This window comes from Lutra lutra, chromosome 2, assembly GCF_902655055.1.
Source record: "Lutra lutra chromosome 2, mLutLut1.2, whole genome shotgun sequence".
Lineage (NCBI taxonomy): Eukaryota > Metazoa > Chordata > Mammalia > Carnivora > Mustelidae > Lutra > Lutra lutra.
In genome coordinates this window covers 101280739-101307883 of record NC_062279.1, presented here as the reverse complement: position 1 = coordinate 101307883, position 27145 = coordinate 101280739, and the positions used below count along the sequence as shown (strand labels likewise).

The 27145-nt window shown below is 41.1% G+C and overlaps 2 protein-coding genes and 1 pseudogene across 2 annotated transcripts in view; 2 read left to right on the top strand and 1 right to left on the bottom strand.

Annotated features, from left to right (window-relative positions):
- LOC125094113 (ADP/ATP translocase 2-like) overlaps nt 1-27145 on the bottom strand; it is a 422319-nt gene that overhangs the window by 330353 nt on the left and 64821 nt on the right. The window lies entirely within an intron of this gene.
- DDIT4L (DNA damage inducible transcript 4 like) lies at nt 639-5380 on the top strand. Its single transcript, XM_047718082.1, has 3 exons — nt 639-815; nt 1126-1266; nt 3125-5380. The coding sequence occupies exons 2-3, from the start codon at nt 1176-1178 to the stop codon at nt 3613-3615; spliced, it is 582 nt and encodes a 193-aa protein (XP_047574038.1). The 5' UTR covers nt 639-815; nt 1126-1175; the 3' UTR covers nt 3616-5380.
- Nucleotides 19015-26225, top strand: LOC125093836 (40S ribosomal protein S23-like; annotated as a pseudogene).

Below are 27145 nucleotides of genomic sequence, written 5' to 3'. Positions count from 1 at the left end.
CGCATTAGTCATAGATGAAACCACCTTAGGGTGCCAGGAGAGGAGTGGAAGATGAAGACCCTTCCTAAAATGCTGGAAAGCCTCCGGTGCGGAAAAGGCCAGCTAAATCTGGTCGCGGGCAGGACGGAAAGATGTAAAAACCCACGGAGTAGAGTTGTCTTGGTTAGAGGCCAGAACTAAATGCATAAATGATGTTCATTGAACATCAAAACAAATATTAACAAAGTTTCAGTACGACACAGCGAAGCCTCAAGTCAGGGTAATAGACAAAGGACGGAAAGCTCTTGCTGCCCGGGACAGAATCTTAACAAGAGCACCAGAGGCGTGAGAGTGAGCGCGCGCTGGGGATGGGGTCGCGCTGAAGAATCCAAGTCAGAAGTGGAAGCAAGTGGTCAATTTTCGGCGGGTCGTACACCCGGAATTGCAGCCTCGGTGACCTGCGGACCACCCAGGAAACAGCAGGTGTCTACCCTGCCGCAAGCTTATCCTCAATTCCCAGCGGCTCCCCTTGGGCCGCGGCAAGTGTCTGGGTTGAAATGCAACCCGACCCCGGGAAGGGCGGGGCGCAGGGCTGCGGAGGGGTGGTGCAGGTGGGCGGGCCGCGGCAGGGTGAGGAGGCTGGGCCTATAAAGCTCTCCCGGCCCCAGGGGCGATGCTGCTCAGTGGAACGGGTGCTGCGTGGGCTGGGGGTCGACCAGTGCTTGCGTCTGCAGGTCCCCGAGCCTCCGAGGGAGGAGGTTATTGAGAAGAGTCCGTGCCTCCGTTTACTCCGCCTCTTTGCCCTCGAGCGCCCCGGTCCCGCGAATTCACGGCAGGTGAGCGAGGCAGCGGCCTCTGGGGACGGAGCGGGGGCGGAGGGCTTCGCTGCTCCCCGCCCGGCAGTGCGTTCCACGGGGCACGTCGGCTCTGAGTTTCGCTAACTTTGACTTAGTTTGAGGTCGTGACTGTAGCTGGCGTCTCCGCTCCCCGGGCTTTGGAAACTTGAGTTGCGGAGGCCCGTTCCTCCCCTTTGGAAATTGACTTCCTCCGTTAGTGCGCTCCCGGGACGCTGGGCGTTTTAGAAACCTCTGCACAGGACGTCTTGCCTGCTTTTGTAAATCCGTCCTTCTTCCTTTCTTTTTCCAGCGCCCCGGAAAGGCCGTTCCGCCCCCGCGAGGGAAACAGAGCCGTTGACCATGGTTGCAACTGGCAGTTTGAGCAGTAAGAACCCGACCTGCATTTCGGAGTTGCTGGACCATGGCTTCCACCAGGAGAGCCTGCTAAATGGTGAGCGTCTCAGCTGCCCACCTCTCTCTCCTCCAAAGGTCGCGGCCCCTGGATAGATGAGATGGGAGAGCGGGCAGTGTCGCCCCCTTCCTCGATGTAGGGTGTGCCGCAAAATCCCTCTGAAAAGACTTCTTTCAAACTTTCTAGCATCTTCTGTTCATGGTAGTGAGAAACAAAAGAAGCAAAAAACAAAAACAAAAAAACAAAAAAAAAACGAAGACTGCACGGTTTAGTTTTCGGCTAAGAGGGTAGTTTGGGGGTTAAAAGTTAGATAGGTTCCTTAAGGGGTTGTGAAGTTACGGTGAATTTGAAGTGTACAATTTTGAATTTTAACAACGTATTCTCCTTATAACCACTGCCATTGCTCTCTACCCCCCAAATTCCCATGCACCCATTTGCCATCAATTTTCCACTCTCCCTCTCCCCTGTCCCCAGGGAAACACTGTTTTGCTTTTTGTCACCATAAATTAGTTTTGCCTCCACAGTTTCATACGAATAGAATCATGTAATACATACTCTTTTGCATATGATTTCTTTCTGCCTGCTTCATAATTCTGAGGTCCTTTAAAGGGGTTGCTTTCACCAGTGTGTGTTCCTTTTTATTGCTGAGTAGTATTCTGTTTGTGGATATACCCAGTATTCTGTTTTTAATGCAGGAAGGAAATTTTAAAACAGCAGTGGTGCTGGACATACTTTGATTTGCAATTTTAAACAGCAGTTTCTGGGTTAGCACACTGCTCTGCCACTAAGGAGCTGTGTGGCATCCGCAAATTGCTTAATTTCTTTGGGCCTTCCTCACTTAGAAGGTCAAGTGGTTGATGATCTAATTTTATAGGACAAAGCTCTAAAATGTTTTGTCTTCAGTATAGGTAAAATATGGAGCCTTCTCATTTGGAGTACATTTGTTTCATTGAGTTGTAAAAACGAAAACAAAAACAATGACCTAACTGAATAGGTGATGTGGGGAGAGGGAGACAGTAGCCAATGAAGGTGAAATATGCTTAGGGAGGGGTTGCCCAGTTGACTGCGTGTGTGGTGTGTGGTGTGGCATCCTGCCAAGAGGTAGGATTAATTTGGAAGGTAGGTGACCAAATGCAGAGCTATCTCTTTTCCTTTGAGCAAATCTAATTTTATTTTCCTAGGACAGTTTTGTTTTGCTTGGCGAGGAAAACTACCCAGCCAGTTATAAATACCCTGGTGGACCTCAAAGGTCTTCCCTTTGAGCAATTTTTAATCAAAGAGGTTGAAGCTAAAATTGGGATCCATAGACCATTCCCATAGAGACTTTTAAAGAAAGACACAGATTCGATATTTAATATAGCTCATCAAGTTCCTTTTAAGTTCATTAGTAAGGAGCAGTAGCAAAAATCCTGCATTTTACAATTACAAACACATGTAATTCTTAGAAACGCACAGTCTCTTCATCAAAAAAAAAAAAAAAAGACCATTTTTACTCCCAAAGTGAAGCGTGTTCTCTGTGAAACAAAATTAGAAAACCCTCAGAGCAAGTAAGGGAGCAGGAAAGAAAAGACAGTCAGTGGTGTTCTAGGAAAACCATATATAGATTTTTGATCCAGTCTGTAAGACACATGTACATTTAAAGGAAAAGGGTCCAACCTATTTATCAAAACTTTCATAGATGCATTTTCAATCTCCGAGAGGTTCAGTGACTTGCCCTGTTACCCAGCTAGGCAGCCCCAAAGTGAAGTCTGCTGACTCCCCTACAAATATGAGCAACAGGCATGTTGCTCATATGACATGGTAGAAGTAGCCCGCGTTGCTATCTTGGTGTGCTTTACCTGCTCTGGGATTTCTTTCTTTCTTTCCTTCCTTCATCTCGAACTTCCGCTTCCTACAGATTTTGACTACTGGGATTACGTTGTTCCAGAACCGAACCTCAATGAGGTGATGTTTGAGGAGACAACTTGCCAGAGTTTGGCGAAAATGCTGGAGAACTGTCTGTCCAAATCAAAGCAGACCAAACTCGGTTGTTCGAAAGTCCTCGTCCCGGAGAAACTGACCCAGAGGATTGCTCAGGATGTCCTGAGGCTGTCCTCCACGGAGCCGTGCGGCCTGCGAGGTTGCATCATGCATGTGAACTTGGAAATCGAAAACGTATGTAAAAAGCTGGATAAGATTGTGTGTGATTCGAGCGTGGTGCCCACATTTGAGCTGACGCTTGTGTTTAAGCAGGAGAACGGCTCATGGACTAGCTTCAGGGACTTTTTCTTCAGCCGAGGTCGCTTCTCCTCTGGCCTCAAGCGAACTCTGATCCTGAGCTCGGGATTCCGACTCGTGAAGAAAAAGCTTTACTCCTTGATTGGAACCACAGTCATTGAAGAGTGCTGAAGAGCAGAGATTTCAAAGGTCCTTTTTATGATTGGGTCCTTAACACTACGCAGCTGCTCCGAGAGAGTCATTTTAGTCGCCCTGCCTGCTCTCTACGTTTGAAACCCCAAACTGAGTCATCTCCCTTCCAGGCTTCATATTTACAGCAACCCAACTAAAAGGCTGAGTTCATGGCTTTTGAGAAAGGACCAGAGAAAGTGTACAATTTTTTGCCTATATCACATGTTTTTACAAAATGGCATGGAATAAAAGAAGCAGTCCACTTTAGTTTTATATTTGACCTTGCTTTTTCCAGGTAGTCTTGCTAAATAGACGATAAACCGAATATGCGTATTTCGATTTTCATATGGCTTTTTTTCTGTATGTTTTAAGCATAATCCTTTCAATCACAGAAACGTCATGATGCTTAGTCTGTCGAAACTTCCAGAAGCCCACACCGCTTTCCTGCCCCTACTGAAATACGGGTTCCTAGACTGGAGGTTAGAACTTTGTGGGTGAATGTAATTAAAACTTCACCCCATGCAAGAGTGATATATAAGAAATGCCGGAACAAGAGCAGAACTACTTCTGTGTTTCTTTGCATTTTCTCTATGCTTCTGTTTTAGAGGTGGCAAAAGGCTGTATTGTCATCCATGTAACCACAGTATTGTTTAAAATAACTTTATGGTACATTACAAGCTCCATATTTCTAGTTCTCAAATACTGAATGTTATCTTTAAGCTAGAGATGTGGAAAGGGTTGAACAGATTTTTTTTTTTTGCATACAGTTAATCACTCTTCCTTCCCCTGAGGGCATGGTGACTGTGTAAGGGGCTGGGAAGTGAGTTCTCAGATCCACTTCCTTTCTCATTCATTTGATAATCTAGCTTCTTTTCATTAGCGCAGATGCTTACCCTCAGATGAAGCATCTCACCCCGGTCAGTGTTATCTGGCTCTGACCTCTCCTGGGAACTGAGGTGTTTCTCCTTAACCTGAATCTTCAAAGGAGATCATAGGTACATGTTACCATTTTCTTGATCAACATGGGCCTATTTATAAAGTCTTCTCTGGCTAAGAATAGCTGGTGTACAGTACAGACCAGGGAATGAAAATCATGGTCTAGATAACCAGTTTTCTTCAGCCTTGGAGACGTGTCCCTCGGGAACAAGAAAGGCCCGATTTTTTTTCTTGTTCCTCCTAGGTATGTCCTTAGCCATTCTTGTTTTATATTAATGAGAGAACGTAGCCTCCAGACTGCAGTATTCAACACAGCAAGGCCCTCATATTTTTGCTGTAAATCACAGAGAAGGAGCTTGGTCAGGTCTCCTGCCCAAATAATCAGTACCACTTTAGTGTACCACTAAAGCCAGGGTTATAGGGACAAGTGTCTTCATCCTGGTGTTGCTCAAAAGTGGGTGTGATCCTGTTATGGATCCTATATGTGACCTAAAATTTAACAACTCAAATCAAGCAGTCTAAGAAATCTAACTCCTCACCTGTTTGAAAAGATACGGTAAGGCAGATTCTTACGGGACTGGGCCTGGAGCAGTTGACCTCGTTTGCATGTCTGTTACTGTTTCCGACTTAAAAGTCACCTGTGATTCTGTGGGCATGGCTTCTCTGGCTTGGATGTAGAACCATTGTCCTACCACTAACAGTCGTCATTGACTCTTGTCTTTTGTGCTCACAAAATGGTGATGGCTTATGGAGATTCTAAAATTAATATTCCTGTTAAAGGAAATTAAAGTTTGTCTATTTTTGACAATAAAGCATCATATATTTTTAATTCTGTTGTCTTCTTTGTCTTGAATGAGTTTATAACGTAATCACCCGAAAATGTATCTGACAGTATTTAAGGGAAGATGACAAAACAATTACCGCTTTTTGACGGCTCTTTTTACCCTTACTTATATTATTCCTATTGTATTTATCACATGTGCGTATGTATCAATAGTGATTTGCCTCATAATTTTTCGATTACGATAATACTTTTTATAGAAAAACATAAATAATTTGAGTTCCTTTGGCAACCACCTTTTTGCAAACCAAACATGATTGTGTAAACTTTTTCTGTAGCTTTTTGAATGACCAAATGCAGACTTATCAGACTGTAAGATCAGTGTACATTTTGATTTTCCTTAGTTTATTCCACTTGAACAACATGTCTTTCTAATTCCACTCTTACTCATCAAGTTGAATTTTTAATCTTTTCCACCCATCTTTTCTGTCTCCTTATGGTCATTAGCTCAGATTTCTCACACTGCTGAGCCCACATTTAATAAGACTTACTGAGTATTGGGCCCTGTTCTGGATGCTTTACATAAATGATCTCCTTTACTTCTCCCAGAACCCTATAAAATGAGACCACTGTCCTCTTCATTTTGTAGGTAACTGACCAGACACAGGTTTAGTAACTTCCCCAAAGTCACCAAGTTATGCTGGATGCCAGAGAACTCTGTAGAACCAAGTCAACTCCAGAGACTTAGCTCACCATGCTGACACCGAGTGCCCAAGACAGGACAGAGACCTTATCCACATCACCGAAAAACTGGAAGAAGGATGTCAGACACCTCTGTCTCTCAATTCAAAGAAAGAATTACTAACGTTTCTTTTCAGGTAGGAAAAATGAGGAAGCTACTGTCAATATTCACCATTCACTGGAGCAGAGCGATGGTTTGAACAAAAAACCATCCAAATGTTTGAAATACATGCATTTCAGTCCTGGCACCTGCATGCCTGTCTTGTACAATTGGCCTGGCTGCTTTCTCACATACCTTCACAAAAAGGTATAATCTTGGGGCACCCGGGTGGCTCAGTCAGTTAAGTGTCTGCCTTCGGCTCAGGTCATGATCCCAGGGTCCTGGGGGAGCCCCGCATCGGGCTTCCTTCCTGCTCAGCTGAGAGCCTGCTTCTCCCTCTCCCTCTGCCTGCCACTGTGCCTACCTGTGCTCTGTCTCTATCTCTCTGTCAAATAAATAAGTAAAACCATTAAAAAAGAAAAAAAAAAGGTATAATCTGTCCCCTATCTCCTCCAGCAGAGAATAAACCCTTAGCTAGAGAATGGTGGCCACCTAAAAGAATGGGATGTTTTATTTTCCTCCTATAAACAAAAAAATAGTATTACAGTAACGGACTCAGTCTCCCGAATATATTTCACCAATAATAATCTAGATCCTCATGGAGTCAGCTTCAAGTCGCACTGCTGACAGTTTCTCATTTGCATAGCAGAAGAATGTGCAAGCATAAAAATCTTAGGTCTATGACACTTAGTTCTCAATGATCCATGTTAGTTTAAACAAGTGATGTCCAAGGCAGGTGGATGGCAGGATGAGAAGGGAAGGCACATGGCGGTGGCGGGGAGGAGCATCACGCAGATATTCAGAACCCCAGACTCTTAAGTAGATTCCACCATTGATTATAGACTCACACGACTCCATTGGATCCCCCTGCATCTGCCACAGGCAAGGGAAGAGAGAAACTGGAAAGGATTTCATGGGAAATTCAGGAACCCGGTGTGGAAGTGTTCTACATGATTTCTTTCCACATCCCCTGTAGAACTTAAGTCACCTGGCCCCATCAGTTCCAGAAGGGGCTGGGAAATGTGGTGGGGGGGAGCCAGAAGGAAGTGGCCTTGAGGAACTTGTTCTGTCACAGAGAGCAAAGTAAGTTAGTCTGTGAACCAAGAGAGAGCCCAGGCCCAGCCCTAGCCATATAAGGAAAATTGATTTACAGCAGAATTGGCACTTTTGATCAACCGGTAAATGATGGTGTTTTTAAATAATTGGCTATAATAAGCATTTATCTGCATGAAAAAAATGGAATTGGATGCCTACACATCAAGCATAAAAATCCATTCCAGAATGATTAAAAAACTCAGTGTGAAAGGGAAGCTTTCAGAAGACAATATAATTGTCACAATTTTTGTGTAGGGAAAGATTTCTTAAATAAGGAGCAAAGAAATCACTGAGACTCCTGTTTATCATGTAACACTATAAAGAGAATAAAAACACAAGTCACGAACTTGGGAGAAAGTAGCTTCTCTACATATAACTGAGAAAGAGTAACGAGAATATATTAAGAATCCTTTCCAAGCAATTAGAATAGTACAAACAACCCAAGAGAAAAAATATGGGCGAAATCTTGAACACACTACAGAAAAAGAAGCCCATATGGCTGATAAGCATATGAAAAGATGCTCACTCTAACCAGTAATAAGGGCAATGCAAATTAAAAACACAAGACACCAATGTGTAGACATCCGTTGTAGTTTAAAAAAAAAAAAGATGGAAAAATTTTAAAATCTGAAAATTCCAAACATTGGTGAAGATATGGGAAAAAAAAAAATTACTTCGACATGCCAGTCGATATGTGTATCCCTGCACTCCGGCATTAGTTTGTGGAGTTCAAGTTTAACAGATTTTATGAGTCATCAATTCCGTTTTTAGTTATCAAACCTAGACCAGTGTTCTTCAAACTTTTTTGCTTGTTGCGCTTCTTTAACATTTTTATAAAAATACATCTCTGTTATATTGTTAAATTGCCGTGCAAAAGTTTAATCCTCAGCCTAAAAAGTTGCAAATGATGTACCTTCCAATATATAGTAAATACCAATCTTTTTTAAATAAAATGATCGCATCATCGTGTTAAATGATTCCAGTGGGATATAAACACAGAGTGATTTATTTTTATTTTTATTTTTTTAAGATTTTATTTATTTATTGACAGAGAGACAGTGAGAGAGGGAACACAAGCAGGGAGAGGGGGAGAAGGAGAAGCAGGCTTCTCAAAGAGCAGGGAGCCGGAGGCAGGGCGTGATCTCAGGACCCCGGGATCGTGACCTGAGCGGAAGGCGGGCTTTAATGACGGAGCCACCCAGGCGCCCCAGCAGAGTGATTTAAAACAGCAACATTTATTTAGAAAACACAAAAATAAGATCTTCAACAGGATACAATTCTTCAGTGTTACTTTTTCTTCTTTTTCTGTGCCTTCTTAAAGTCTACTTTTTAAACTGAATCTTTTCTTCATATATTTTAAGCTTGAAAGTCTTTTATTTATATTTCTTCTCTACAATAAAAGCAAGATTATAAATTAAAATTATATTTATAAAAATTTCCGTCAATCCTAAGACTTTAAATGTTAATGTTGTGGTTGAATTAATTTTACAAATAATAATCATACACAATTACCAAAACAACATTAAATATGTTTTTGAATTTTGTAAATACTATTAAATTCAAAAATACTATCTCTTAGTGAGATGAGTCTTTTAAATTAGTGAATTAATTTATGGATCAGTGCTGGTTTTTGTTGGAACTAGAGGATTTAGTATCGTTTCCTATGTTTTGTTTCTACAAATGTAAGCTCAGAGAAAACATTTCTATTACTCAGTAGATGGGGATTGAGGAGATTTGGTTATTACAATATCAAATTGTCATCAATCTTTGAGCTACTTTCAAGATCTATGCCAAAATCACATAAATATTAATCACCAAAAATTATTTTCATTGATCAATATGCAGATAATTCAATCTGGCTTTCTTTCAATATTGTTGAAATCAAAGGATTAAAAACCACACCACATTTGAAAAATGACTTGCTATGACCTGGATGTATTAGTTTGCTTAGGCTGCCAAAACAAAAAACCACAGATGGGGTGGCTTAAGGAGAAATGTGTTTCTTTGTTGTCCTGGAAGCTAGAAGCGTGAGTTCAAGGTGCTGGCAGGATCAAGGTGTTTCTTCTGGAGGCATTGTCCTTTGCTTGGGCATGGCTGTCCTCTTTCTCAGTCTTCACATTCTCTTCCCTCTGTATTGTTTGTAGACCAAATCTCTTCTTACAAGGACATGGATTAGGGATCACCTTAAGGTGATCATCTTTTTTTTTTTTTTAGATTTTATTTATTTATTTGACAGACAGAGATCACAAGCAGGCAGGGAGGCAGGCAGAGAGAGAGAGGAAAGCAAGGCTCCCGCCTGAGCAGAGAGCCCGATGCGGAGCTCCATCCCAGGACCCTGGGATCATGACCTGAGCTGAAAGCAGAGGCTTTAACCCACTGAGCCACCCAGGTCCCCCCAAGGTGATCATCTTTTTAAAGACCCTGCCTTCAGATACAATAACATGCTGAGGTACTGGGGGGTTAGGATTTTGACATATGAATATCAGGGGTCCACAATTTAGCCCATAAAACCAGACCTTCAAATAGTTCCCTTTCCCCATACTATCCTACAGCAATATTTCAAAACTGTCCTTTTGTCTGGTACCTTGCAAGCTAGGTTGTTAGACCCCAAAATATATAGCCTTGTGGTAAGAGAGGCTGTCTTTTGTGAAAGTGGGGGAAGAGGGTCGTTACACAGGAAGTAAACAGTCAAGACTTACAGCTCAGATAGCTTCTCAGGGAGATCAGATTTTAGGGAAGGGTGTTTATAGAGGCAAAGGACTTGGAAATCAGTTCCCTTAAAATTATGCCTCCCTCACATCCCCCAGAAGACACATTTGTATATTCTTGCACTCCTTTCCCAATTTTAAGACTACTGCCTAGGACTCTCACACCTGCGTGCCAAGAGACTGACAATTCAGCATGATAGTGTTCAAAGAGCAGCGTGGAAACAACACAAGTGTCTGCAAATGTAGTGAAGTGTGATACGTGAGTTGTGGTATAGTCATGAATGGAATGCTAAACAATGAAAATGAGTGGAATTTAAATCTCCAATGACCCGTATGAAACTTTAAGACATAATACTGAATATAAAAGAAATCACGAAAGAATAAATGGTGGAGCAAGGGGGTGGGAGTGGGGGTCCTAGGTGGCTCAGTGAGTTGTGTATCTGACTCTTGATTTCAGCTCAGGTCATGATCTCAGAGTCCTGAGATCAAGCTCCACATGAGGCTCTGTGCTTAGCAGGGAGGTACTTGGGATTCTGTCTCTCTTTCACCCTCTACGTCTCTCGCCACCCCCAACTCTCTATCTCAAATAAATCTTAAAAATAAATAAATAAATAAAAGCATACATGGGGTATTTTTCTGTTTAGGTAATGACTAAAAACATAAAAAACTAAAATGTTTAGAGATACCAATATATGTGGTTTATCTATTTTTTAAAAATCCAGGGGGATCCCTGGGTTACTCAGTTGGTTAGGCATCTGACTCTTGGTTTTTGGCTCAGGTCATGATCTCAGGGTGTTGAGATCAAGCCCCAGGTCAGGCTCCACACTCAGTGTGGCGTCTCCTTGAGTTTCTCTCTCCATCTTCCTCTGCCCCTCCCCCCCACCTCAAAATAAACAAATAAATTTTTTTTAAATATCCAAGGAATTATAAGCATAGATTTTTAAGATAGTGGAGGCTATCTGAATGGATAGGAAAGTATGTGGGTGGTAGCCATGAGTATATTGTTGAATCTTCACTCCTTATGCTTCACATGCATTTTATAAACCTCTTTTTGTACCTATTTAATAGTTAATAAAATATTTTAAAATTATAAAAGGCTATGAGCAATTTAAAAAACTAAATGAAGTTCAAACTATAACTCCACTTAAGAATTTTCTGTACTTACAAGTATATATTCCCTATAGTGGCTCTAAGAAAGAAGATCTGATCATTTATTTGGGTCACTAATTTTTCCTAGTATAAATATTTTGAACAAATGTCAACAATAATTATAGTCAGCTTTCAATTATTCTCACCATGGAAGGAAGCCACAGAATAAATAATAAGAAAAAACATAAAATGCAAAAATCATTACCAATTGGCCATGGGTTACATATTATTATTCTTATGACACAGAAGACAATATAAAATGATTTTTATTGCCTGAGCACACAACATATGAGGAATTTTGACAGAGCATGCCAAAAAGTGCAGACTATTTGAAAGAGGCTGCCTAGGAACTTGACCATCTGGATAACTAAGGTTTGGTCTTGTTTTCAGAACTGATAATTAGGTCAGGTTATTTACATAAATATGTTAGTTAATAAAAACTGAAACTTCTTCAATCTACTCAGAACATGCTAAGGAAAATGCAAAAGCAAAAATGTCAGATTGCATATCAATATCAGATCATAGTACAAGTGTGACTTAGCTGGGAAAGATGAGGGTAATAAATGTGCTTCAAGGGAAAACTCCAGGCTAAAGCCCTTTGGAGCAAGTATAAAAGAGCCTTTTTGCAGTGTCCTATCAGCAACAGCATAACGATTTTGAGTCAACTATTACTGTGTTTCAGAAAATTCTCCAGGTAGCTACCACACAAATCAACTAGAACTTGCTAAATAGGCACTGTGGAGTATTCAGGAAGTCTTAGCAGCAGCAGGAATGACTTGTAACCAGAAGGGAAGTGAGTCTGTCAAGGATTCTAGATAGCCTCAGATTTCTCCTCCCTGAGAGGTGCCATGTTAGCCCGCCATAGTTTTGTGGATACGTGTATAAGAGTTAAGCCTCCCGGGTCAGAGACAAAGGACTGTATTACTCACATGAGTAAAGCACCATGAGCATCAGCATGCCTGCATCAGTCCCCTCATCCCCATGTCCCACAGGAGCAATGGTGTTGGTGTTGAGCCCAGACGGATATCTAAAAGAAAGGAACTCTGAACTGAGGGAACCCCAGCCTGTTATAAGGGGCATACTAGCCCTTTGCTCCAGCGGGAGACACTACTTACCTTCCACTGTTCACTCTATGAACGTATGTGAAAAGATACTCCAGCGGTGCCTGGGTGGCTCCATCAATTAAGCACCTGCCTTCAGCTCAGGTCACGATCCTAGGGTCTTGGGGTCCAGTCCCAAGTAAGGCTTCTTGCTCAGTGGGGAGTCTACTTCTCCCTCTGCCTCTGCCTCTGCCTCTCCCCTCAGTCTTACTCACTTGCTCTCTCTCGAGCTTGCTCTTTCCCTCAAATAAATAAATGAAATCTTTGGGGAAAAGGAAGGAAGGAGAGAGGGAAGGAGAGAGGGAGAGAGAAGGAAAGGAAGGAAGGAAGGAAGGAAGAGAGAGAGTGAGGGAGGAAGGAAGGAGGAAAGAAGGAAAGAAGGAAGGAAGTATAATCCCAAACTGCCTCACTTGCAAGACACACAGAAACATGACCACCCACAGAGGACTGTTCCCCAAAAGCCAGTGTGGAGACCAGGGCCCGCCATTGGTTGTTATCAAGCAAGCACAACGAACAAATGACTTTTCTTTTCTTTTTTTTTTTAAGGTTTTATTTATTTATTTGACAGACAGAGATCACAAGTAGGCAGAGAGGCAGGCAGAGAGAGAGGAGGAAGCAGGCTCCCTGCTGAACAGAAAGCACAATGTGGGGCTCCATCCCAGGACCCTGGGATCATGACCTGAGCCGAAGGCAGAAGCTTTAACTCACTGAGCCACCCAGGCGCCCCACAAATGACTTTTCTATCCTGAGTAATACATGTGTACCCAACAACTTAGTCTCAAAATATTAAGTGCACTGTTAAGAGCAAATTCATAAAATTAGAGAGTAAATTGAATATAAGCCTAGTCAATGTTATCAATACACTTCTCTCAATAATTGAGAGATCAACTTACAAGAGAATTAGAGAAGTGAAAGATGTGATGACAACTATGTGTTATGTTTAGTAACCGTGGCTAGAACTATAAACCTCCGCTTAGTAAATATGCATTGCTTCCGTGTATACAGGAAACAATCCCCAACATTTACCACATTTTATATAATACAAAGCAAACCTTAAATTAACACAGACTGTTCTGTAAAATAAATAACCACAAAACTGCCATAAGTTTGGGAATTTAAACCCAATACACACACTTCTACATAATTCATAGGTGAAATTATTAGAAAAGCCTTTAAGTTTAATGATAATGATAATGAAACTTGAAAACTTGAATGTCAATCAGTTAAATCTCCATGATATTAGAAGAGGAAATTTTGAAATCCCAAAAATTAGAATGAAGGAAATGATAAATATAGAAACAGCAATTAAAGAATTAAAAAACACAAAAAATAGGATCACAAAATAAATACCAACACCCAATTTTTCAGGAAAGACTACTAATAATATTGACAAACTGGGGAAAATGAATAAGGGAAAAATAGAAAGTACTTATGAGCAGTCCTAGGCATGAAAATAAGAATACAAATACAGATGTAATAGGTAATACAAGAAAAATTGAGGTACATAGTTTAACCTAACTAAATGGCAATCTTGTTTTGACTAAAAAAAGAGGAACAATAATTAATATAGTATAATACATACTGTTTGCGGATCCACACATATGTAGTAACAGGATAAAACATACATGTAAAAAATACAAACAATTCCATATAATGCTTAACCCTAGAGAGAGCATGGAATGAGATCTGAGGACAGTGCACAAGAGCTTCTCTAATGAATTACTGATCAAAGACTAAAGATAGGGGTGCCGAGGTGGCTTAGGGGGTTAAGCGTTTGCCTTCTGCTCTCGTCATGATCTTGGGATCCTGGAATCGAGTCCTCTTTAGCGGGAAGTCTGCTTCTCTCTCTTCTTCTCCTACTTCCCCCACCTGTTCATGCTCTCTCTCAAATAAATAAAGTTTTTTTTCTTTTTAAAGATAAAATAAGTTTGCAAACTGTTAAAATCCAGTACACCAATGATTATTTTCTAATGTGCTATTCTTTTCTGTGTGCTTGAATATTTTATATATATTTTTTTTTTTAAAGATTTTATTTATTTATTTAACAGAGAGAGATCACAAGTAGACGGAGAGGAAGGCAGAGAGAGAGAGAGGGAAGCAGGCTTCTTGCTGAGCAGAGAGCCCGATGTGGGACTCGATCCCAGGACCCTGAGATCATGACCTGAGCCGAAGGCAGAGGCTTTAACCCACTGAGCCACCCAGGCGCCCCTTTATATATATTTTTAAAGGGATTGATACTCAGTGAGAGGATTTATTCAAGAGAGGGAGAGGGTTGCACATTAGAAAGAATATGGCAATGGAAAAAATTTGAAATCATTTTGTGCGACTTAAAGGCAGAGACTTAGATTTTTGTCTTTGTCATTATTCAGTAACTACTCATTAGAATAATAAGAGGTCAATATGGTCCAGAATGTGAGGTCTTCGGAAAGCAACACTTGAGAAAAGCAGTTTCTACGTAGTTGAGTTATTCCATGTTTGTAACTGCTGAGGTGCTATTACAATACAGATTTGGAGAAAATCAACTGGACAATATTATATATGATGGTTAAGGAGTCATACACAGGAGGCAAGAGGTCAGTAAAGAACAAATTGAAGTAGCCTAAGTGGGAAGGGAGAAAAGTCAAAACCAGAGAAGAAACCATTTATATTAATATAATAACAATGATGACAGTAATTAGTTCAAGAACCATTACAAGGACAAATGAACGGGCTTTGGTGGCTGGGTACCAGGAAAAGAGAAAGGAGGACATCAGTGAACTTCTGGTGTTCAGGTGTTTAGTGTAGAAGGTAATAACATTACCTAAAACAGGTAAAGAGAGAACTGACTGAAGCTTCTATAAAATGAGATTACCACAGATCTTACATTTGGCACCATTTCTGTTTTAACAACTGCCTTAGGTGGAATTCCCTGAAATAGACTCCGAGGTGGAGATTTGCCAGCAGGAAGTTAATGCTTCTCCATCAACGCCTCTGGAAGAGAGAAGGAAGTAGAACAGAGAAAGGAAAAACGTGAATAGTTGATACATTCTCGAAAGACAGGAGGCCTTCCCTGATCCCTCAGGAAGCTCGAAGTTCCAATGCCCTTCAGAATTGTTCTCTCTCTGAAGTAAAGGATTTGACCTTTATCCCCTCCCCTACTGACCAGGCCTTAAAAAACAAACCGGAAGCCTAGGACTCCAGGGGAGGGGGATGTGGGGGAAGGCTGGGGTTGGGGGAGGTGACTTTGGACAAGGCAGCGCTGTTCAGCTGAAGACCGTTACTGAAGAGCTGACTCAGCTCTGAGCAGTCAACAGCCAACATTTCCAGCAGCTTCGGTGATGCCAGCCTCGGACATGTCTTCATGTCACAGCATGTACCCCAGTCCTTTGCATGTGCCACTCAGGTCCCCTCATGTCCTATAATAAATTCTTGCAGGATTCTGTTTGATCTCTTTCCTGGGGAAACTGACAGAGGACAATGAGTGGGACAAACAGCAACCCTGCTAATGCAGGTGGTCTAAAAGCCACAAATGAGCGTCATCCCTTCCTTAACGACAGTTCCAGATTCCCTGATTTCTCAGCCATCCCCTCTCCGAGTCAGGGAACTTGCTAGCAGAGTGACCCAGACCTCGCTGCCGAGAGGTCTAAGTCCTGGTGACCATGTCCTCAGGCCACGTGTTCTGCCCTTGTCCACATATTTATGGCTGTCCCCACTGTAGTTGTTCCTACTTACCAAAAGCACTAGTATGTTGTGCAGACTACCAAATATGTCCACTGGAATTACACGTCTAGGGATGGAGGAATTAATTTCTAGGAGGTTGTAACGATGTTATGTGCTAGATCAGCTGTGTCAACTCGGACCTCACATGGGACACATCTTGAAATCCCGTGTTGCTCCTTTTCTGACATACAGCTGTCTAAGTAAATCCAAATAAACAGGTCACTTTGGGGAAGAATTGGGGTGTCCTTATTGTATGTGCTTGTCAGGGAATTGCTGGGGTTTCAATTCCAGGAGTTTCAACTTCTTCTTCAGGAAATGGGGGCTAGGTAGGAAATTGGCTTGGTTCTGAAAACTGAGTGGAGGACTGTGACTTTTTATTGGGGTGCTGCTCCAGTGGGGCATGGCTTGGGATGAGGGCAATGCCTACAGAAGGAATCAACCAACAGCTGTCAACCCCAGCATGTGGGGAATGAACACCCTGGACTCAGATGTGCTCCTCAGTATTGTATCCTTTTTTTTTTTTTTAACATTTTATTTATTTGAGAGGAAGGGGGAGAAAGAGAGTGTGTGCACAAGAACAGGGGGATAGAGAAGCAGACTTCCCGCTGAGGAGGGAATCCAATGCAGGGACTCGATCTCAGGACCCCGGGATCATGACCTGAGCCAAAGGCAGATGCCTGACCGACAGAGCCACCCCGGCACCCCTGGTATCCTTTTAATAACCAGTTCTTTTAAGATGAGTGTGGAAAGACCGAACTGAGAAATAAGTTTTGTTGAAAAGGAGAAAAATCTAAGAATGTTTGAAATTCTAAATTATCAGAGTTCCTGTGGGTCTTAACTCTGCCTCAGTCTCAAAGGATAAACTTGCAATATAGTGTTCTCGGGCTGGTGTGGAATAATTCTGATACACCAAACACAAATCTAACTAATATATTGTGTACTTACAATTAAACAAAGGAAGTGTTGCAAGTGAAATGGTTTTTGCTAGGGTCTCATGTATTTGTTGTAGGTGAAGAGAATAGCTGGAAAATCCTGACCCGACTCATTGAAAATAGCATAAGAATAACTCCCCGCAGGGCAGGATCAGCTCTGTAAACTCTTGTGTGCCCTCGACTGCTTCCCTTATGATCCCAGGTATAATGAAATACAACCAGGTCATGAGAAAACTGTTTTGTTTTGTTTTTTAATCCATTCTCCAAATGTGAAAGGGCTCAGTTGAAGAAAAGGTCCAAAATAACATATTATTGTGTACAGCACCATAACAGATAGTCTCTTACAGTTCCTGTGGGGGCGAAGAGTACTTTACTGCTTAAGTTACAGAAATACTGGTGCATGCTATGAAAGCCCAAGTTCAAGGCTGCTCTTGGTTCAAAGCCCTGAAAGGTGATGCTTTAGTTCTTCATGACAATCAGCTCAAACTTCTGTGCATTCCAATCCTTCCATCCATCAACATTTGAATCCTTGGAGAGAGTAGAGTGTTGTCAATTCAAAACAACTATTTCTCACGGCTCACAGACTGGTATATGCTGTGTTTCCCTTTAAGAAGCAGAGAAAGTCACAATAAATCTGGGGAAATGTTGATATAAACTAGGGATTTCCAGCCTCAGAGGTGGAACTAGAAGAGCCGTGAACAAGGTTGTTTTGGAAGGAAAGTATTTCTGGAATTCAAGGACTGCCATTATGAGTTGGTTTATCTTTATTACTCTGAGTTTACTGAGCATTACAACAAATTACATAGTTTATAATAAATCTTTTATGACAGCCTTACAATGTGTCTTTTCTATACTTTAGCTCAGGCAGGAAAAATAAACAAAATAAATTCCCTCTTTTAAAAATTCAGGACTAGACCAAGCAGACAAACAAAAAGTGCTTAAAACAAGCAAACAGAAATGACCTCTAAACATAAGGTGTCTTTCTATTTAATTGCATTTAAAACTTCTTTAACTTTGACAAGTACCTTTCCCCCAACACCTTTGTTTATCTTACCCATCACTGGAACCCCATCTTCTTAAGATTTGCACTTAGTATTTATAAAGCTGCTTAAAAATTCAATTATCCTATCTGTATCATTTAAAGAGAAAGATTTTATTACATCATAGTTGATAATTACTATATTATACAATAAAGATATGAGCAGGTCCCTTATGTAGGCTGCTTGGGTTCACCATTGGTGTGACTAGATGAAATGAAGTCTGAGAAGACTTGCCTTAAAAGAACTACTGCTGGGGCGCTTGGGTAGCTCAGTGGGTTAAGCATCTGCCTTCAGTTCTGGTCATGATCTCAGGGTCCGGAGATTGAGCCCCACATTTGCTCCCTGCTCAGCGGGGAGGATGCATTTCTCTCTCCTCCCTGCTTGTGCTGTCTTTCGCCATCTCTGTCTCTCTCTCTGTCAACTAAATAAATTAAATATTTAAAAAAAAAAAAAAACCTACTGCCAATAAAAGCAGACAGCCTGGAGAGTCCTACAGACTTAGATGGATTTATATCATAAAGGTGGTAGGGTTATAGTTAATTATTTTTAACAGAGGGCCTTTAATTAAGGGCAATACCATGTTAATGTGGGGAAAAAAACAACACACAAAACACTCTGACTATTGCTGGCCACAGAACAAGCAGTCTCCTTACCTTGTATAAGGTAAGAGTCATCGAGGTCACATGTTAACAGATTGCCAGAGCCATGCCCTGGAGATTTGTGATCAGATCTGAGCAGGTTCTGAAATCTGTGTTTAACAAGTCTCTCTGGGATTTGATGTGACTGGGCAAGCAAGGGCATTTCCCATACTGGAGCCCGATGTAGCATTTTTAAGAAACCTCCTTTCCTGCTGAACTGTACTCCAAAAATAACAGAGTTCACAGGGAAAAAAGTAGGATTAGAGAAGGGCATACAAACCCTCTGTAATGTAACCACAATGCTAACAAAAACACTAATAATTCTAATTAAGCAAATAAACAAAAAGCTACATGAGTTAAAACACACACACACTACAGTAAATATAGGATTCTACCATTTAAAAAAGTGAAACCTAGCTTAAAGTGTGAGGGAACAGTAGACTGTCCAGTCATGGAGATGAGGACCAAATCCATAAAATGATGTCGGAGAACCAAGTCATACGCACTTCGAAGACAGGGTACGTGGCTAGGATAATGCCAGAGGAAGCCCAGGAGGAGAATGAATGCACCCCATGCCCAGCACTGCATTCTGTGGCTTGCCACCTCTCACCGTGGTCCTGTCCTCTGTGCTCAATTTTTGTTATTTGTTGACCACTGTGGTGACACTGGTCATGACTGGACTACATCCTACATTATACTGACCTCTTTCCCCAATTTAACAATGGCTTTGAGATACTGTGTCTTCTGGAAACACGTTTTAGAGGTAAAGGACTTAGATGGGGTATGCTCATGGTTGCAGGAATGCAAGTTAAATTAGTCTTCCAGAGGGTATGTTTAAATAAGGATAAAGAGACTTGAAATAGTCATATTTTCTAATTCAGTGACATCCCCAAGACTGCTGCTGGCACCACTGCCACTGTCCACAAGGGGAACTAGCTGCCACCCTTCTCAGCACATAAATTCTGCATAGCCCTTCTTCTTCAGCGTGCCATCCTTCTATTCGAGGTCTAAGAGAGCCCACATGCTAGCAAAGGAGGCTGGGAAATCAGATATAGGCCATATCTTTTAGCTTCTATGGTGTATGTGTGTAAGGGGGCGTCCCTCAACATAAGGAGGGGATTCAAATGCTGAAAGGAAAAAGAAATGCTATATCCTTTAAAGGTACTAATTCTATAGAAGTAAAATTTGGAATTTTATCAGGTAAATTGTTAATTAAATATGATATGCCCATATACTCATAGGATGGAATTCATATACCATCATTTAAAATCTGTTTTTCAGGGGCGCCTGGGTGGCATAGTCAGTTAAAGTGACTGACTCTTGGTTTTGGCTCAGGTCTGTTCTCAGGGTCCTGAGCTGGAGCCCTGTCAGGCTGTGTGCTCAGCCCTGGAGTCCACTTGAGTTTCTCTCCCTCTCCCTCTGCCTCTTTTCCCTCCCTGCTTATGCATGCTCACTCACTATCTCTCTAATAAATAAATCTTTAAAATAAAATAAAATAAAATAAAATCTTTCATAGCCAATTTAACAACTTGGGAAATTCTTATCTGTATTTCCTCTTATTTTATCTTTATTTACTTTACAATTAATAAAGAAAAAAAACTAGAAGGGTACACACCAAAGTGTTACTCTGATTTATGCAATTATAGGTCATTTTTATTTTCTTTTTATACTTTTCCATGTTTTCCAAATATTCCAATAAGTGGGTTTTTTTAAAGTCAAGTTCATTTGAACCCCCTAGATTGTATTACATAACTGAAAAAAAAATGTAGTCAGATAAATATAAGCATAACCATTCAGAATTTCTTTATAAAATGGTAGTTACAAAATATACAATAAAATTATGTTTCTTTCATTGCATATGTACTGTAAGTGATCATTCCAATTAATCATTCCTGACAAACTCACGTCTCATCAATTGTTCTCATGGGTTAGGACATGTTCAGAGCCCAGTTCTTTAAGCGTGGAGTTGCCAGCTATCAAAGATCACAAGTGTTTTCATCTTTTCCTGGGCAACCACCTGAGGCTTAGGGTAAAAGCTGAGCTGACATTTTAAAGGTCTGATTAGGAGTTACTCAGTTATTACTGCCTAATAAAAATTATCTCAATAGGAAGTATCTTTGAAGGCTTCTGTGTTAGACACTGTACTAGATCATTTTATGTGTGTTACTTCTTAATCCTTTTAATCCAATCCAAATATAATTTCTCCATTTTGCTAAGGGGTACACCTTGAAGAGATATCTCACTTGTTCAAAGTCTCATAGCCATTAAGTGGTAGAAGCCAAACGCAAACCTGTCAGTTTGGGGTTCAAGGCTCCAAGCCAACATGAGCCATTAAACACTCAAGTCAAATTAGATTAAGGTTCAAACACAGAGGGGACCAAGTGCAACCCCAAGTTCTGTGGTCAGGGTCTCCAGTGACGGTAGAGCCTCAAGTTCAATATTGGTTGAAGACAGGAGGCATCAAAGCAGGTTAGCATCAGCAACAAGACCTCCATGGCCATGCATAGATACACGGGCATGTTTACCACTGTCTGTGGGCTGGTAGAGAGGTGGGGTGAAGCCCCTGGGAAGTCAGGCTGGCTGAGGGCCAGACACATGGCAGCGAGTAGATCACAGTCTCTACCAAAATTGGTATTTTTCACCACCCCCATTCCAGTCTGTGAGAGAATTTAAGTTGGTATTGAAGACCCAGGGACCTGGGATGAACTATAGGAAGGAAGATGTACACATCCTGTTACAAAACATGGGGTTGCAAATCCACGCTTTATCACCAGTTAACTGTATGGTCTTGGCTAAGTTTCTTGTGCTTAGTTTCCTTGTCACTAAAATGCAAGACTACACCTCATAGAGTTATTATGAGGACTTAACAACTTAATGTATAGGGAGAGCCATACACAGCACAAACTTAGTAATCTTTATTACTTGTGTTTCAGCATGTCCTTGCAACCTAATGGACACCGGCCACACACACACAGGGAATTAGTGAGAAAGGATATAGTCTAAAGCTCATGAAGTCACCAAGGGGCTAAATTCCCTCAACACCAGGTGCGAACACAACAGACTATTTTAGGATCCCACTCACCAAATATCCTGCCAGCCACGCTCTCATGGGTTCAAGGACTTGGCAGGAAGGAGCCCACAGATGGCAGACCTTTAGAACTCTGCACTGAGTAGACCAGAGATTGAGAGTCTCCAAGCAATAGACCAGTTGTCTTGACTTTGATTTAAGGCAAGATTCTAGAATCATTATTAAAGTAACTGTTACCATTTGGATGGGGAAGAAGTGAGCACTAATACTGAGCCAACATTCATTACTATTCATTCATAACAGACTAACAATGTATTTCTTTGACTGGCTCTTCAGTCCCTAAGTTTAAGAAGAGAAATAGGATAAATAACTTCAAATATTGGAAACACTGGTGTGTGGGGGTGGGGGGGGGTGTAAAAATTACATTTGTTCAACACGACCTTAAGATCCAAGGAATCAAAGCTACTGAAAAACAGATCTCATTTCAATCATAACAAAAAACTTTCTAACAGTGTAAGCCAGAAGGGGCAGACTGCCTACCAGTGGGTCAGATTCAGTTCTTGTGCAATCTTTTGTTTGGGTAACAAATAGGCATAGCATGTGCTGCTGCGTATGTCCTCTGTACTTGCACAATTGGTGTAGTTGTGCAAAGTGGCCCAGAAACTTTCACATGAAAATTCAGATTCCTGTCTTTTCGGGAGAAGTCCCACGATACACAGCAAGGACAGCATTCCCGTAGAGGAGCAGCACGCCGTCCCTGAATGGACCGCTCTCCCCATATGTGGGTGTGTGTGTTAGAGCAGACCCCCGTCCCCACCTGATGCATGGCTAGTTTATATCGCCCACCTGGAAGGCATTTGAGTTATGATCCCAAACCATCTTAATAAATGCAGAGAGAAGTCCCCTTCAGTCACTATGATTCTCTGATTCTTTAATTTCCTGAGTCTAAACATCATTCAACAATCTCCATGGTTTGCTGTCATTAGCAATTTATGAAGTTAACAGGCCCTGTGTGTCCCTCTCAGGAAGAATCTAACACCATTCTTTGCTTTAAGCATATGTCTTACTCGTAGCGCTTTGGCCAGCAGCTGCAAGGCTGTTCCTCCTCAAATTTCAAAGCAACTTTAAGAATAAGGACAGGAAATTCAAGTACTTCAACAGTACCTCTGGATGCTCTCCTGTGACTGATAAATGATGTGCTAAAGAGCGAATTGCTACGACTTGTCTATTTTTACAAGATTTGTGCCACATTACTTCAATACGTGCTCTGAGAAGACATACGGAATGTTCTGATGTTTAACTACATCAAGACTTTTTCCTTGGACTTCGCAGATTTCATTGGTTTGTATTCTTGAGAAAATAAAAATCGTGAGAAGCATAGAGTTTAATTAACATGTTAAGGCAGGTCATGTTATTATCATAAATGAGAAAAAAAAAACAGAATCACGGTAACATTGTTCAAATTAAAATGGTGGCTGAAAAATAATCATGATAACCAAACCAAAAAACCGAATACCTAGGTAGTGTTTCTGCATGTTAGGTAAAGAAAATAAAGCTGTTTTTGCAAAAGCTAAAACTGTTGGCTAGCATTTGAATGCAGGAACATGTGGGAGGTTATGTTTCTAAATAAAATGTAAATTAATCCTCTAGGTCATTAGGTATCATGCAGTCTTACTGTCCTCAAAAGTCAGAAACAAGAAAATCCTCACGGAAGTTCCCAGGAGAAACGTTAGTTAGCCTTGGTAAATGTGTCTGCTAAATATTATTAAGTAAAATACTCATTTCTGTGATTAATATACAGTGAGAAAATATATAATAAAATATGCCTTGATAGAATGCAAGCTACCTAATCTTTTAAAAAGTGAAAAAACATCGAAAATGTTTCCTTGCTTAAAAATGTCCAGAAGCACCAAATACCAAAGGTGACGTATGTTGTTTCTATTATTAAAAAAATAAACTTCAATTCTACTGAAAACTTTTAGAAAAACAGATATATTTGGGGAGACTCGTAGGATTTCTGAAATTAAAAAAAAAAGAATACTTAAAGACCTCTATCTGCTCCTGAAGTATTTCCAGTTCCATTTTCCTTTATTTTTCAAACATTTTATTTATTTATTTGACAGAGAGAGAGCGCTAGCACACAAACAGAGGGAGCAAAAGGGAGAGGGAGAAACAGGCTCTCTGCTGAGCAGAGAACCTGATTCAGGGCTCAATCCCAGGGTCCTGGCATCATCACCTGAGCAGAAGGCAGACATTTAACCAACTGAGCCACCCAGGTGCTCCTCCAGCTCCATTTAAAATGAATAAATCCTGCAAGAATATTTGGCTCAAATATCTTTGTTTCAAAAGCATGACTGACATGGTCAGTCCTCTGCAGGTTTAAGTTATTTTAAGTAAAATCAAGCAGACTTAAAAATGACCATAACCTGGACCCTTGTGGCCACTTTTTCTCTCTAGATGTGTGCGAGGTCTACGAGCTCAGAAAGTAAGAACACCTGTCTGGCGTCCTGGAGCCTGGAGAGCAAAAGATCTCTCCTGCATAGAGACGATTGAGTTAATATTTACCAGGGCAAAAATGTGTGAAACTTTATAGGCAGAAATGACCACGTGTGGAGAATTATGGTGAGGAACATTGGGTATTTGGAAAAAATCAATTTCTTGTGCCCAGAATTTAGGTTATAATGGAATAATACAGTGCTGGGAATAGCCTATCTTTGAAATCGTATGGGTCTCAATTCAAATTCTGATTCAGGTATTCATAAAATCTTCTTTTAGATTAAAAAAAAAATCCTCATGGCAGTAGGGGACAGATCTGATGTGACAACAATCTGCATGAAAAAATACTTGTTAATCAGGTCTGTTCTGGGCTCTGCATTCTGAGGGAAACATTAGCAAGCCATAGATCAATTAAGAGAAACGTTTAATTTGAAGGAAGGGCTGTCTCTGAATATTTGAAGGATTTTCATATAAGGAGTAAGAACAATTATGTGATCATTCTGAGAATGGTAGATTTTTGTGAAGGGGCATCTCCTTCAGACCAACAGAACACTTTGTAGCCCCGGGAACTGCCTTAGAACATTTCACAAACTCAGGAAACAAACTGAGGGTTGCTGGAGCAGAGGAGGATAGGAGGGGATAGGGTGGCTGGGAGATGGACATTGGGGAGGGTATGTGCTGTGGTGAGTGCTGTGAATTGTGTAAGACTGACAATTCACAGACCTGTTCCCCTGAAGCAAATAATACATTATATGTTAATTTAAAAAAAAAAGAAGAAGAAGAAGAATGTTTCAGGAAGAGAGGAGCCCTTTCTCTCCAACAAGACAGGCCGGGGGCCCACAGCAGAGAGGCTGTGGATGGGATTCCTGCAGTGGGTGCCAGACTCCCTTGGGCTTATCAGATCCTCTCAAACTCTAAGATTCAATCGTTCTATCATTTCAAATGTTGGCTTGCTAAAGTCAAGGCAGTTCTCATTGTACGGATTCTGTTTGCTCTTATATTCACATAAGTTTTGAAATCTGTTTCGTTATTCTTGCCCTCACCGTTTTCATTGTGTTAAATTTCCTCTTAGGTCTCCTTTTCCCCTCGTCACCCTGTCAAATCTATTGCCCTGGTACCCACAGTGATAAGGAGCAATTCTCCCTTAACAGCCTAACACTGCACCAGAAACAGGTGTTTCTGCTACTACCAGCACTTGAAAAACGGGAAGAAGAAAGAACAAGATTCACTCATACAGAAGAAAACGGATTTGGAAAAGTAATGACCTCCTGTTTATGACTTCAAGTCAAAAGAGACGAAATTACAATGTCTTAAAATTATGAAGATAAAAATAGTGTGATAGAAATATATGGCGCAAGCCAGGTGCCTTAGAGAGCAAGCGCTGGTTGGAGGCTCTGCCTTTCACTGCCCACCCACCTCAATCAGCAGGGTCCTTCAGGGCAGAAATTGCTGTCTCCATTCAAATACAGGAACGGAGGTTTAACACACTTAAACCATTTACTAGTGGTCAAAGAGCCAAGAGAACTGGCTTAGAACTTGTGCTCTGATTCCAAAACCTGTGCTTTTTAGGTTCCACAAACTCTCTCTTAACCCCTCAGCAGAAGCAAAATGGCATTTAGAACAGAAGCCGTGTTTTAAAAATATTTAAGGAAATGGTAGGTGGCTCTTTCCTGCGCTGTTTCTCTCTTTTGCTCTGGCCAGTGGCGCCAGGGAGGGACGGGAAAGTGTCACAGTCTTCCTACTGCCAGGAAACTCCGTAGCCACGGATGAGATCAGAAGTGGCATGATAAATAGTCCAAGAAAGCCCATTTGGGTCCAGCCCCAAAGGCCAAGCCTTTTCGGAGGAACTTCCCACGCAAAGGAAATCATGCTGGAAAAAGTAAGGGTTGAAGCCAACCAGCCAAATTCTGCTATCAGGAAATATGTCGGGGTCCAGCTGATCAAGAATGGCAAAACAATAAGAAAAAATTGAAAAATCACAGCATTTGTATCCGACAATGGTTGTTTGAATTTTATCAAAGACAATAATGAGGTTCTGGCCCCTGGATTTGGTCACAAAGGTCATGCTGTCAGTGACCTTCCTGGAGTTCATGTTAAGGTTGTCAAAATAGCCAGTGTCTCTCTTTTGGCCTTATATGAAGGCAAGAAGGAAGGACCAAAAGCATAAGTTTGGATGGTGAACATATGACAATAATAAATTTTCATATGCCAGGAAAATTGGAAATCAAAAATAAAATAAAACATCTAAGGAAATAACAGTGAGCTGGACAATAAGGTTTTGGCACACAGTTTTTAGAGTAAGAGATAAAACATCTCAGTTAGGAGTGGGAAGATGTTGCAAGATCAGCGCAAAAACTTAGCCTGAAGGAGGCAAATGATAGCGCTCCTCGGCGTCACCAAATCCCAGAACAAGTCCCTCCCTACAACTGAAATTAGCTAGTGAGAGAATTTCAACTACTAATACAGAATTTGTTTTTAAAGCTGTTTAGTGCTTTTTGAATTTCAGTACAATGAATCTATGAGTCTTTTTCCAAAGAGGTATCTAGACATCATACACCATCATTTGGGACAGCGTTAGCATACTAAAAGTAACGTGTGAGACAAGACTGACTGACTGAACAAATTCATGAATGAATGAAGGAAATTACACAAAACCAAATCATGAGGAGAGTCACCAGAAAAGCACATATAACAAAAGGTCTCCCTGCACAGAACACTCTGTGCTTCAATGACCTCAATCACATTTGCCAATTTATAGGATTTCCTGGTTGATAATAATTACTTCATTTCGTGGAACATTTCCTCTGTGCCAGGTACAGGGCTAAGTGTTTCGTGTGGATTTTCTTAGTGATTGCCCATGACAACCCTTTGAGACAGTAGAGCACGGAGATTGAGAGCACAGACTGAAGCCAGACCAGGTGGACCTCGCTCTATATTTACTGAGCATGTCCCCTTGATCAAGATGCTTAATCTCTCTGTGCTCAGTTTTCTAATCTGTAAAATGGGATAAAAGTAGTTCCTATCTTAGGGGATACGGAATTTTGAGATCATACGTAGAGTATGTCCAAGTGTGTTAGCCATTATCAT